This window comes from Felis catus, chromosome D4 (assembly GCF_018350175.1).
Source record: "Felis catus isolate Fca126 chromosome D4, F.catus_Fca126_mat1.0, whole genome shotgun sequence".
Lineage (NCBI taxonomy): Eukaryota > Metazoa > Chordata > Mammalia > Carnivora > Felidae > Felis > Felis catus.
This window is the reverse complement of record NC_058380.1, coordinates 44,938,695-44,953,102: the sequence shown is the minus strand read 5'-3', so window position 1 is coordinate 44,953,102 and position 14,408 is coordinate 44,938,695. Positions and strand designations below refer to the sequence as shown.

The 14,408-nt window shown below is 41.8% G+C and overlaps 1 protein-coding gene across 2 annotated transcripts in view; it reads left to right on the top strand.

Moving 5' to 3' along the window:
* Positions 1-14,408, top strand: part of MLLT3 (MLLT3 super elongation complex subunit) — a 289,433-nt gene that overhangs the window by 211,602 nt on the left and 63,423 nt on the right. For both annotated transcript variants that reach the window (XM_045043401.1, XM_023242352.2), the window contains exon 5: positions 215-919. In XM_045043401.1, coding sequence (XP_044899336.1) covers positions 215-919 — 705 coding nt within the window. The remainder of the gene's footprint in view (positions 1-214; positions 920-14,408) is intronic.

Genomic DNA, 14,408 nt, shown 5'->3' with positions numbered 1-14,408 from the left:
GTTAAACCCCTTGATCACAGTGGCCCTCGTTCCCTGTGTTCCTCACACACCCTGTCCCCACCTGTTGCACTGTGCTGATTGGTGTCTAAGAAAATGCATTCGAGAGCGATCAAAGAAGGATCCTTGTATGTGGATGCAACGCGCGGGGGAGCCGGCTGGCGACTCCGCGTTGCTCCGGAGCTCTGAGTTGCGTTCTCTTCTCCCCTTTCTGCAGGACCCGAACAGGAGCATTCATACCAGCAGCAGCAGCAGCAGCAGCTGTAGCAGCAGCAGCAGCAGCAGCAGTAGCAGCAGCAGCAGCAGCTGTAGCAGCAGCAGCAGCAGCAGCAGCAGCAGCAGTAGCAGCAGCAGCAGCAGCAGCACCAGTTTTTCAAAGCCTCACAAGTTAATGAAGGAGCACAAGGAAAAACCTTCTAAAGACTCCAGAGAACATAAAAGTGCCTTCAAAGAACCTTCCAGGGATCACAACAAATCTTCCAAAGAATCCTCTAAGAAACCCAAAGAAAATAAACCACTGAAAGAAGAAAAAATAGTTCCTAAGATGGCCTTCAAGGAACCGAAACCCATGTCAAAAGAGCCAAAACCAGACAGTAACTTACTCACGATCACCAGTGGGCAGCAAGACAAGAAGGCTCCTAGTAAAAGGCCCCCCATTGCAGATTCCGAAGAACTCTCAGCCAAAAAAAGGAAAAAGAGTAGCTCAGAGGCTTTATTTAAAAGTTTTTCTAGCGCACCACCGCTGATACTCACTTGTTCTGCTGACAAAAAACAGATAAAAGATAAATCTCATGTCAAGATGGGAAAGGTCAAAATCGAAAGTGAGACATCAGAGAAGAAGAAATCGACTCTGCCACCATTTGATGATATCGTGGATCCCAACGATTCTGACGTGGAGGAGAACATGTCCTCCAAATCTGACGTGAGTAGTCTTGTTGGTTTCCCTCCTTTCCCATGTTAGCCTTCAGATCTTATTTCAGATGGCTGTAGGATAAAGGATGAGGGAAGAAACTGACAGCCGACCCGTGAAATGGTAGCATGGATGGGCCTAGAGATGAATTTCCTTAACTAATGGAAAGAAGGAAATGAAATCATTAAAGAATCGGCAGACATTTGGACTGTGATGGAAATTGTTAAAGGAAAGATACGTTCCGTAGTGTAATAATGGGCTGTGTTGAATAGCAGCAGGAAAATTGAGATGCTCCTTGGCACTTAGTTACTGTGCTTTTCCATGATTGCTGATTTAGGAAAGTGAGAAGAATGCGATAAAACTTGAATATATGAGAAAATAAATTTAAAAGACAAATTTAGAAAATATTGGGATGCAGCTATAACGTTGATCTTTTTGATCAATGCTGTGAAGTAATTTGTTTACAGAGATGAGAAGCTGGTATAGTATTTTTAAGAAGTTTTCTGGAGGCAAAATCGATATAACGACATACCGTATAGATTTAAAATGTATAATTTGGTAAAATTTGACACATATTTGTGCTTGTGAAAGCCGGTGGTGGTATTTTGAAAAAGAACCACTTAATTTTTTTTTTTTTTCTCTTCCTTTGGGGCCATGGTCAGGGTATGTGATCTTTGTTTTTGCTGATGGGTGGGATTAACTTTTGTGGATGCCTAAAAGACCATCTGACCATTTCACGCCCCTCCAAAATGTTACCTGATGTTGAGATTTAAACCTACAATTGCAGATTTCTCAGAGTTGGAAGGGGGTTTCACGCTATCTATTCTAACTTCTCGCCAGTATAAGAAATCTTATGCTTCCAGTGACAGAACTATTAGTATTTGAAACAGTATTCCATTCCAGTTCTAGAGAATGAACGTTATTTACTTTGAAGTCAAATTCCCCCTTTTTTTTAAAACAATCTTTAGCCCTTTTAAGTTACTTATTAGTCCTGACCAGTCCAAATAATCTCCTTACTTTGGCTTGTCAGTATTTCTAGACAATGGTCAAGGAAGATGTCTGGCTAAAAATTGCTGGCAATTTGAGACTATTTCTCTTTCTGTCCCACGGGCTCACCATACACATGTTCCTAATTCGAGTGCTGGCAGAGGTGGAGGGACTTCGTAGCAGATTCTGTGTTCTGCATTTGCGCTGGGTAGTAGGGCAGCCAGGGTGGCAACGTGGAGTCACAACCGATCTCCTGTTGTCCAGAGCTACTTCCTTCCCCACTACCCTCCATAGCTAATCTTGAAATTGTAATAGAAGATCAAATTAGGAGCACGGTAGCATATAAAATACAAGATATTGGGGTAATTTGTTCCAGTGTTTGGTAAATGTTTTAGAGCAATAGTTTATTGAACCAATGAGAACTAATGGGTTTGTGCCAACACGTCAAGCATTTATTTTTCCTCTTGTGCTTTTTACTTAGGGTCCTCTTTTTTTTTTTTTTTTTAAGTTTATTCATTTATTTTGAAAGAGAGACAGCACAAGCAGGGGAGGGGCAGAAAGAGAGGGAGAGTGAGAGAATCCCAAGCAGGCTCCGAGCTGCCAGTGCAGAGCCTAGACGCAGGGCTTGAACCCATGAAACTGTGAGATCGTGACCTGAGCCAAAACCAGAAGTCCAGCACTCAACCGACTGAGCCACCCAGGCGGACTTTGGCTCCTCTTAGTACAAAACTTGTTCTCAACTACGTGTTACTTGGAAAGTTTTTTTGTATGTTTGACTTTTATTTCAAATCACCCTAAGATGTCCATTGATCCTCTTGGGGTGTGATTAGTCTATCAAGATTGTCAGGTTTAGCCACTTAGTCTTTCTGTATTCTGACGTGTTGTGACTCTTCTCTGAACGGAGGTTTTCCAGTTGTGGCTTAGGATTCAGTGGTGAGCCACGAAACCATTTTAGCATGTCGTCACCAGTGTTTACAAAAAATCAGAATACGTTGTAATCAGCATGGGTGAATAATGGTTTGTAAAAATTCTATTTCATAGGCTGTGTGTGTTTCTTATAGTAGGTTATGGTCAGAAAGGCATCTTTCTTGAACGTTAGCTGATTAAACGACATTCCTAAAGCAAACCTCTTTCTACATGAAATTGTCCCAGATGATCATCGTCCTTAGATAACTCTGTGCATTTTTGTTTTTATTTGTCTCTTGCTCCCTCCCTTTTCTATATGATTTATAAGATATGACTTTTCTTTTCATAAACTTCATGTTCAACTTGGTGTATTAATCCTAAGCCATAATTTGAAAAATCTTTTGGAGTAAAGAGTTAGAATCTTAATTCCTTACAGTAGGGAGCAAATTTTCACAACAATTCATGACATAGGAGAATCACACATCCAGTAATTGTTACAGGAGTTTTTGTAACGGGTTCTGCACATCATTATAGAGAAAGTCTCTAAAGGCTTTTGGATATTATTTGGGTATAAAACCCAACAGATACCCTTTCTTTATCAGTGTTCTGGTAGTAGTGCTTTTATTGTTGCTGTTGTTGGTTTGATTCTCTAAATGCAGGTGGTGGAGCCAAAGAAAATTGATGAAAGTCGTTCCAAATAAGCCATGACTCAAAAGACCTTTCTGTGAACAAAGAAGATAAGGGGAGAGTGGTGGAGGGAGGGAGGGGAAGGGAGGTGCTAAAGTTCCCTGTATGCAATAGTAGAGATCACCTTTGTCTGGCCTTCTTCCTACCTGGTGTTCCCACTGTGGGCAAGACAGAAGGAATGGGAGACAATTGTAAGGGAGAGCAGTGAGGAGCCCAGATTTTCCCTTGGCCAGTAACAGATTTGATAGCTTGGGACAGGCCCGACTTCAGTGGGCATACTGTAATATCCTGGTGGTGAGTATGTCTGTATCTGAGTAAGTGTGGTAAGATGAGCTGATCTCTCTAACATCCTTTCCAGCTTTATTATTTGAATATGAACCAGATTTGTGTTCATTTATGGCAGATAGGGTCGTGGGTAATTTTAGGCACAATGGGCAGAGATCATGGTCTTTGAAACAGAAGAAAGAGACAAAAAGAAATTGGAAGAGTATGAAGAATTAGGAAGGGCTGGGAAGAAAAGATTATTTACCTGGTAAGCTTGTAAACATCTTACCTGGGTGCAGGTTAGTTACAGTAAAAGGAAGAACTTAAAAAATTTTTTAAAAAATAATTTATTTATTTTTGAGAAAGAGGGAGACAGAGTGTGAGCAGGGGAACGGCAGGGAGAGAAGAGACACAGAATCTGAAGCAGGCTCCAGGCTCTGAGCTGTCAGCACAGAGCCTGATGTAGGGCTCAAACCCATGAACTGTGAGATCATGACCTGGGCCAAAGTCACATGCTTAACTGACTGAGCCACCAAGGCGTCCCTAAAAGGAAGAACTTTTTAAAGAAGCTTTTCCATAAAAATAAAATCAGTGCTATTACTGATTACTGGAAGCTTACTTAGATTGTTGATTCATATGGTTCCTCTTGGTTAAGATTTTTATATACTTCGCATAGAAAAGTAGAAGTACATCCATGCTTTGTATTCCTACATGTCGTTTTTGAAGGATCACTTATTTGTTAATTGGTTAGGCAGGCCAGGTAGGTAGGTAGTCAAGTGAGCAAATAATTAGGAGTTTGTAGTGTGGTGACAGACAGGCTGTGGTTTGAAGCCCAGCTCCTCCCGTGATCTTAAGCAAATGTTTTAACCTTCTGTATTTTAGTTAATTCTCTTGTAAGGTGGAGATCATGATAGTATTTACTATGTAGGATTATTGTGAAAACGGTAGAGCACCTATGAGCATATTAACCAAAAAATACTAGTTAACTATGATATGTGTGATGTAGCTTTTGGCAACCTTTATAACATACAGCTTTGAAAGAGATTTTTTGATATTCAGAAATACTGTAGAACTCTAGTGTCCTTGTTCAAGAGTTGGGTTATATGTTTTAAAGGGGCAAAAATACTAGGTCATGTTGCTCTGAAATTTGTTTTGAGAAGGTATATGTCCTTGATATTGGTACGCATTTGTTACACGGTGACTGGAAAATTAGAGGGCTTTAAATCAAAGCTTTAAATCAAAAGTTAAGCCAAAAAGTGTCCCAGGATCTTTCAGCTTTTTACTTCAAATAGGTAAAGGACAAGGACATACCTAGCACTGTATTAGGTAGGCTCTTGCTTGTTTGTTTTATTGCTGCTACTATTAAAGGAAGACGTCCTAAGAAATGACTTCTCTGTGGATTGTTATTAATGTTACACAGAGTCGTTTTTAAATACATTTTGCAATTCCCGAAATGTTTGTTCTTTTCTAAAGAAATTTAATATGGTCACATGAAAATCCATTGGTGATTTTTCCCGACAGAATTAAAGAGTTGCAGGGAGACAGAGGGAGTGGTTTATAGCGGGTGAGCATTTAGCAAATACAGGAAACATGGTAAGAGCATGTTTTTGCTATATACATAAATGTTAACATTAAGAATATTGTACCTTCAAGGACCTCCGTATTTCCCGTTACAGTAAGGCTATTCTTGGTTTAGGAAATTATCACCTTGTGGTCATGATGGTCATTTATGGAAAGTAACCTTACTAGTGATTGACATGTGCTAGCAGCTAGAAGGGTGGTCTGTATCCTTGTCAACTTAAAGTTTATAATTGTGGTTTACATGAACTTGTTTACACTTTAATTGACAAAAATAGCCCAACTATCTATCACGCCTCCTGCATTTCCCTAGGTTTTGTGTTTCATTTAATTCAGCTTCCGAAGAGAAATCTATTGGGTTGATCATGTTTTGTGATATGGGGGAGTTTGGTCTTCATAGCAGAGAAGAAGGGGGACAGAGTAAAATAAAACTGAAATAAGTATTTATAATCAGATGTGGTTTTGGTAGTAATTTCCTTATCATTGCCGTTGCTTTTGCCTTGTTCTGTAGAGATTTAATTGTGATTTAAAAGTGCAGACGTGAAAAGTTTTCACTGTCTTTCCTTGAAAATGGGCAGGGTGCATTTGGGTAAAATGTTACGCACTTCAACCTGCCATGTGAGGAATGAGATTATCATCCTGTCCTTTGATACTTTGGTTTTACCAACGTTGTTTTCTTGGTTAAAATCTTCTTGAGGGAAAGAGATGAAATCTCTTCTACTAGTAGCATTTTACCAGTGGTGGTTCAGATACAGGACAAAGAATTCAAACCACCTTAGCAGAAATTTCTTTTGAAAAGAAAAAAAGGAAGAAGGAAAAAGAAACTTCCCCTCTTTTGTTGTGCCTCATTTCCTCCCACCCCACCCTGTTCCTTGCCCTGCTTAAACTGTCTGGAGCTGGCAGTAAACGTCCTGTTGTTGAAGCATTGGCCTTAGGTTTTTATGTGATGGAAGGCTGTGGCCGTCAGAGAAGAAGGTCTTTATTGTGTTTTCAAAGTGGCTTTTTAATGACTTGTAATTCCAGCACATGCAAGAGCTGTAAAGTCCGTAAGCATAGTGAGTGAGCAGCTGGAGAGGCCATTCATTAAAGGGCAGCCCTGCCTCTGGGGAGGGGGGGGAGGGGGAGGCGGGGGGGGGGGAGGGGGAGGCGGGGGGGGGGGGGGGGGGGGGGGAGGGGGAGGGGGAGGTGGGGGGGGGGGCTCTTGTTCTGGACTCCTGTTCTCTGCATCTTATAACTGGAGGTAAACATACCTGAAGGGTTGCAATCCTTCCTCTGATAGATTCAGCTCAGTGTGGAACTTTGATTAAAACAATAGGAAGAAAGTTAACTTTGTTGAGTGCATGGAGATATTTCACCTGCCCTTGTTTTCAGCTGCTTTTTTGCTTGTTTTCTATGTCATATGTGAACGGGTAGAGGGGTGGGTATGGTCCAGCGAATCAGCTATTTCATTTACTCAGCCACATTCCTGACTTAGTCCAAAAAAAGGATTTGCAGTAGTCAAAAGGGAGATTTTTACCTTAAAACAGAGTTAGGGGCTTCTTCTCTTCCTTGTTTGGGTATCATACTAAGCCTAAATTGTTCCACAATTTTTAAACTAAATAATTGGTTAGAAGCCCTTAGGTAGCCGAGGGCCTTGAGCAGACAGGGGATTCCATCATTGCAGAGTTGTTGTTACCCATGACTGCCAAAACTCAGCATTTTTACTTGTATTGAATTGTATGTCTCAAAAATTCCATGAGCCTCCTTCAAGAGAGCTGCATTGCCTCTTCAGTGCACTATTGTTTCTTACTCTGGGGCCCATGATCTTTACCTAATTGTCTCATCTGTCATCTTTAGACACAAAACCAAAGATGTGATCCAACATGGTCTTTGCATGGCCAGCTTTACCATACCATTGGGATGCCTGTAGTTGAACATTCCTTGAGTGCTTTCTATGTGCTCATCCCCCGTCTAAGCACTTGACTTGTTTTAACTCATTTAATCCTGAAAACAACTTTAGGAAGTAGGTAGTATAATTATCCCCATTTTATAGATGGGGAAACTGAGGCTGAAAGAGCTTTGGCCACAGTTGCCATGTGGTGGAGCCAGGATTTGATCCCACTTGGTAGGAGCTCACTCGAGGGGTTTCGGAGCGAAGCAGATCTTTTTTTCCCATGGATTCATATTACATACACAGAGATGTGCTTCATGACATTGGCGTCAGTGCTGTGAAAGCCTTTGGTATAATGTTCTTGTTCCATTTATGAATCATGTCTCTTTGACCTACCTATTGATTTGGACTTTTACCAACAGTCTTCAGGAAGCGATAGGTTGTCCTTAGCGCTGGATTTGGCATACACAGGGAGGGAAGAGCTGTAGACCGTCCAGGGATCTCTGACTTCTTACACACGCTTGCTTCAAGTACAGCAGACTCCCGTGGTTCTGGGTTTCACGTTATTGTATGATCACTATTTCCCTGCCCCCAGGATTTTCCCACTTGCTTTTGCGAGGGATTTATGTTTAACAGAGCTGAGCTGCAATATCAAGCTTTCCCAGAAGGTGCCACCAAATAACAAATGGTGTCCTGCAGTTCGAAGATCACTTCCCTTTGAATCTTGTAGTTGTGTTCGGTAATTTCATTTTCTAGTGTCTCTAAGTCCTTCAAAATGTAGGTTGCGCTTTCTTTGAATTGGGAGACAAGATAACACAACAGCATAGGTAGAGGATGGTTTTCTTTTGGAGTCTATGTAATTATTTAGAAAAGTCTGAGAAATTGTTCTCAGTGGGTAACGATTTATGACTGGAAACTTTCAAGGCAGTCTCAAGGTCCTCAAAGAAAAATCACCCGTAGGGGGCCACTTTAGGTCACTAAAGGTGACGGCACAGTGAGATGTTGCCAGATAAAGTCAAAGATCCTTCTATTAGGAGAAAATGGAACAGCATTACTAAAGTGCTTGGAGACAACAAACTGCCTTTGAATTCTGAGGATACAGAGGATAGGGATGTGGGGGCGCTGGAATAGGGAGAAATATTCAGAATTGTTGACACAGAGAAAAGGAATTTCCTTGCTTTTCTTGGTCATGGGAGAAAATGTACGTATGGGGTCCTCAGATGTGATGTGATACTATTTATTTAACCATTTTTAAAAATGTTCTACTTATTTTTGAGAGAGTGCGAGTGGGGCAGGGGCAGAGTGAGAGGGAGACAGAGGATCCGAAGCAGGCTCCACGCTGACAGCAGCAAGCCCCGTCACGGGGCTTAAACCCAAAAACCATGAAATCATTACCCCAGCCAATGTCAAGAGTCCAACGCTCAACTGACTGAGCTACCCAGGCACCCCTGTATAACCATTTTTTTAATTCAAGTGTAATTAACATACCATGTTATGTTAGTTTCAAGTGTACAACAGAGGGCTTCAACAATTCTGTACATCAGTCCTTATCGTGGTAAATTTACTCTTAATCCTCCTCGCGAATTTCACCCCATTCCCCCCCCCCCCCACCTCCCCTCTGGCAACCACCAGTTTGTTCTCTGTATTTAAGAGCCCGCTTTTTTTGTTTCTCTTTTTTTCCTTTGTTCATTTGTTTCCTAAATTCCACATATGGGTGAAATCATATGGTATTTGTCTTTCTCTGACAGATTTATTTCACTTAGCATAATACCCTCTAGAGCCATCCATGTTGTTGCAAATGACAAGGTTTCGTTCTTTTTATGACTAATATTCCACTCTGTACACACACCACATCTTCTTTAACCATTTGTTGATGGACCCTGGGCTGCTTCTGTATCTTGGCTATTTTAAATAATGCTGCAGTAAACAGAGGGGTGAAGATAGCTTTTTTAAATCAGTGTTTTCATTTTCTTTGGGTAAATGTCCAGTAGCAGAGTTATTGGGACATAGGGTAGTTCTACTTTTAACTTTTTGAGGCACCTCCATACTGTTTTCCACAGTGGCTGCACCAGTTTGCATTCGACCAACAGTGCACAAGCGCTCCTTTTTCTCCATATCCTTATTAACACTTGTTTCTTACGTTTTTGATATTAGCCATTCTTGCAGGAGTGGGGTGATACTGCATTGCGGTTGTGATTTGCATTGTTTGGATGGTTAGTGATGTTGAGCATCTTTTCATGTGTCTGTTGGTGATCTGGATGTCGTCTTTGGAGAAATGACTATTCAGGTCCTCTGCCCATTTTTTAATTGGACTATTTGGGGTCTTTTGGTATTGGGTTGTGTAAGTTCTTTACATGTTTTAGATATTAAGTCCTTATTGGATATATCATTTACAAATATCTTCTGTCATTCGGTATGTTGCCTTTTTGTTTTGTTGATGGTTTTTTTCCCTGTGTAGAAGCTTTTTATTTTGCTGTGGCCTCAATAGTTTAATATTGCTTTTGTTTCTCTTGCCAGAGGAGACGTATCTAGAAAAATGTTTCTACGGCTGATGTCAAAGAAACTACAGCCCATGTTTCCTTCTAGAAATTTTATGGTTTTAGGTCTCACATTTAGATCCTTAATCCATGTTGAGTTTATTTTTGTGTATGGTATAAGAAAAGGGCCCAGTTTTATTCTTCTGCATTTAGCTATTCAGTTTTCCCAACACCATTTCCCATTGCATATTCTTTCCTCCTTTGTCATAGATTAATTGACCATAGAAGTGTGGGTTTATTTCTAGGTGTTCTGTTCTGTTCCATTGGTCTATGTATCTATTTTGGTGCTGGTACCATACTCTTTTGATTACTTCAGCTTGGTAGTATATCTTGAAAGGTAGGATTGTGGTACCTCCAGTTTTTTGTTTGTTTGTTTTCAAGAGTGTTTTGGCTATTTTGTCTTTTGTAGTTCTATACAAATTTTAGTGGTATTTGTTCTAGTTCTGTGAAAAATGCTCTTGGTATTTGGTACAGATTGCATTCACCCTGTAGACTGTGTTGGGTAGTATGGACACTTTAACAACATCAGTTCTTCCAGTCAGTGAGCATGGAAGATGTTATTTTAAATAAATAGGTAAAAAAATTACTAGAGTACCATGGCTTAGGACTTCAGTGTTTATAATTACTATACTGTTTTTTTTTTAATTTAATTCTTGAACCTTGCTTTATTTTGTGGCTCTTTTATTTTTTTAAATATAAACCACCATGTCACTTGGAGTAACTATAAGCATCTCCTTCTAAACAAGTTTGTTTGTAATTATTCTTTGATTACTTGAGTGATGTTCAATAATGTTCAAAAATATTTATGTGGTAGATACTTGTGTGTATAAACACTGTACCTGATGGTACAGATGGTACAAAATTAGAAGTGAGGCCGAGCTTGGAAGAACAAAAGGCATGAGGAAGAGGAGATGAGGAGTGGAGGAAACAACTTGATTAAAAAAAAAAAAAAAAAGCTAATGGCAACTGTAGATCGTTCTGTGTTATCCTCACTGAAAGTGAAGAGAGATCCTACAAGCGAGTCTTGCCATTAATTTATCGCACTGGTTTGTCAGGAATGAAGGAAGCCTTATCGAACCCTACTGCTGCTAGGGGTGTCCCGAGCAGTTGCACTTGATGGCCTCTTTTTTCATCCATGTAATGTGTGCGATAGCTTTCATTCTCATCTCATGGATACGGAAGTGGAAGAGCTAGAACTCAAGTCCAGTTCTCACTACTGCCAAAGCCCATGCCTTTTGGGTGCCGTATCACCAATTACACCTTGTTGAGAGGAAAATCACATCGAGTGAAAACCACTGTGGTACTGATGAACCCTTTTCGAGAAAAAAAATCTAATTGGCACGATTAACTTTCCCACCATCTGGCTTCCTCCCTGACTCACTAATAGTGCCACAGTTCAGTGAAAGGGGGAGAATAAGAAATAAGATGTAGCCATAATACTGGAATACTTGGCCATGAATGATGGCAGACAAGAAGACCTGGCTGTGATTTCCAAAACGATGATCAGCTCATACTTCCAGGGCATCGTTATTATTCTCTACTAAGTAGAATTGTAGAAGTATTGAAAAGCCATGCTACCTTAGAGTCTATCCAAGGACACTGTTCACCAGTTTACCATCTTGCTAGATTATTTCTTGTACTTCATGCTAGGGTATGAGGTAACAGTAACAGTGTTACTCTGAGAGGTCCCATTTATTGTATTGCATCATCAAACAGTTATACTCACAAAGAATATGCAGAAGGAAGGTAGGTTCAGACTTCCACGAGATAGTGGTGTAGGAAAACCCTGAACTCACCGCTTCCCATGAACACACCAAATCTACAGCTGCATATGGGCTGTTTACCTCTGAAAAAGATCTGAACTAAAAGGCAACCAACAGAATGGGAAAAGATATTTGCAAATGACATATCGGACACAGGGCTAGTATCCAAAATCTATAAAGAGCTCACCAAACTCCACACCCAAAAAACAAATAATCCAGTGAAGAAATGGGCGGAAGACAGGAATAGACACTTCTCTAAAGAAGACATCCGGATGGCCAACAGGCACATGAAAAGATGCTCAACGTCGCTCCTCATCAGGGAAATACAAATCAAAACCACACTCAGATATCACCTCACTCCAGTCAGAGTGGCCAAAATGAACAAATCAGGAGACTATAGATGCTGGAGAGGATGTGGAGAAACGGGAACCCTCTTGCACTGTTGGTGGGAATGCAAACTGGTGCAGTCATTCTGGAAAACAGTGTGGAGGTTCCTCAAAAAATGAAAAATAGACCTACCCTATGACCCAGCAGTAGCACTGCTAGGAATTTACCCAAGGGATACAGGAGTATTGATGCATAGGGGCACTTGTACCCCAATGTTCATAGCAGCACTCTCAACAATAGCCAAATTGTGGAAAAAGCCTAAATGTCCATCAACTGATGAATGGATAAAGAAATTGTGGTTTATGTACACAATGGAGTACTACGTGGCAATGAGAAAGAATGAAATAGGGCCCTCTGTAGCAATGTGGATGGAACTGGAGAGTGTTATGCTAAGTAAATAAGTCATACAGAGAAAGACCGATACCTTATGTTTTCACTCTTATGTGGATCCTGAGAAACTTAACAGAAACCCATGGGGGAGGGGAAGGAAAAAAAAATGAGGTTAGAGTGGGAGAGAGCCAAAGCATAAGAGACTCTTAAAAACTGAGAACAAACTGAGGGTTGATGGGGTGGTGGGACGGAGGGAAGGGTAGGTGATGGGCATTGAAGAGGGCATCTTTTGGGATGAGCACTGGGTGTCGTATGGAAACCAATTTGACAATAAATTTCATATATTAAAAAAATGAGTGTAAAACACATCATAATATTTGTATGCTGATTACATGTTGAAGTGATATTTTTATATACTGTATTGGGTTAAATAAAAAACAATTAAAGATTAAAAAAAAAAAAAGATCTGAGAACTAGATGAACTGCTTCTCCAGAACAGGAGAGGAAATGACTACATCAGAATGGGTAGGAAAGACAGACACTTGGTCTCACCAAAACCCCACCCCTGGTGCAGCAACACATAATAGGGAGGGGTCTCACCAGACTTCTTGTTTTCTGTTTTTTTAATATTTATTTTTGAGAGAGAGAGAGAGAACAAGATGGGGAGGGGCAGGAAGAGAGGGAGACAGAAGATTTGAAGTGGGCTCCATGCTGACAGCAGAGAGCCCGATGCAGGGCTCGAACTCCCAAACCACGAGATCATGACCTGAACCGAAGTCTGACGCTTAACTGACTGAGCCACCCAGGCACCCCCCCCCCCCCCGCCAACTCTTCTTCTGGAGGAGCAAGGGGTTGGTGCTCTACATCAGGTTACCCAACTCTTGGGATCCGTGCTGGAAAGACAAGCCCCTAAAACGTCTGGCTTAGAAAACCAACAGTGCTGACATCCAAGGGACTGAAGTGCCGTAGGAACCTGAGAGTCCCCGTTGAAAGGGCTTGACGTGTGGTTTTATTCATTCTGAGACCCAACAGAAATAGTGTTTGAAAAGTGCCTAGACTATATAGGAAGGAGATTCATTTGCCAATCTAAAAGTATTTGCCAGAGGGGCAGGGGGCGGTTGAAACTCTCCCTGGAGATGGAGGCACTCGGGGACACTGGTTTTGCCCTCTCTGCCTACCCTGATAGCACAGGTCAGCGAGCTCCCTTGCGGCACCCTCCCACTGCCTTGCTAAGACCGGTGGGGGCCCGCAGCTGCAGCACTATCCTGCTGCCTTGCTGAAGCTGGAGAGCGCAGGCACTTGGAGTACTCCCCCATTCCTTGCCTGGGGCAGGTGAGCATGCGTGGTCATGGCATTATTCCGCTCCCACCCCAAAGCCAGGGGCACCGTCCTGCTGTTTTCCAGAAGTCCGCCGGTGTGCACAGTGAAGACATTTCGCTGCTGCCTTTCTGAAGCCGGCAAGTGTGTCCCACCTTCACATATTTATGCCCAACATAAATCCAGCGGGCACGTGCAGTCCACACAAAAGATGCTCCTTGATCACCTGACCCTGGTGGCCAAGGGGGCTGGTATTCCTGAGCTCCGCGGGAATGTAATAATCAGACCGTTCTTGGGAGGCTACACCCCCCAGGGCTCTGCACAGACAGCAGACTTGAACACAACCCCAGTCTTCCAGTGAAAAAGGTCTCTTTACTTAGAATGGAGGCTCAACCTAAGAGACAGGCTTCAGGTTTCCCATATATCTAGAGGCTAAGGAGTCACTTCCGGGCAACATTAGCAGAGAGACACCGTTCTTTTAACCCCCCTCGGCCTTACTACAGCTCAATGAGACCCCCCCAGAAAGGAGCTTAGATATTTATTTGGAACCCTCATTTTTGCAGCTGGGGGACACCTCCTCCAGATCTTCTAGTCTTGAAGCCAGGAGGGTTTACAGTTGTAGCCCCACAGATCTGTATATATTGGCATATTTTAAAAGCTTGTCCCTGAGGGTCCGTTTTCCAATCAGCCTGAAACTAGATGCTAAATGAGATTCCTCCCCTTGGAACATTGATAGGTCATGGCACACCCTCAACAATAGGGGCATATCAAGAATAAATCCGGCAGTTTAGACCATCACAAAGGTTTGAGAGACAACCAAGAGCTAGGGCGATGTTGAATAAGAAGGTTTATCACCTACACAGGCCACACCTTCA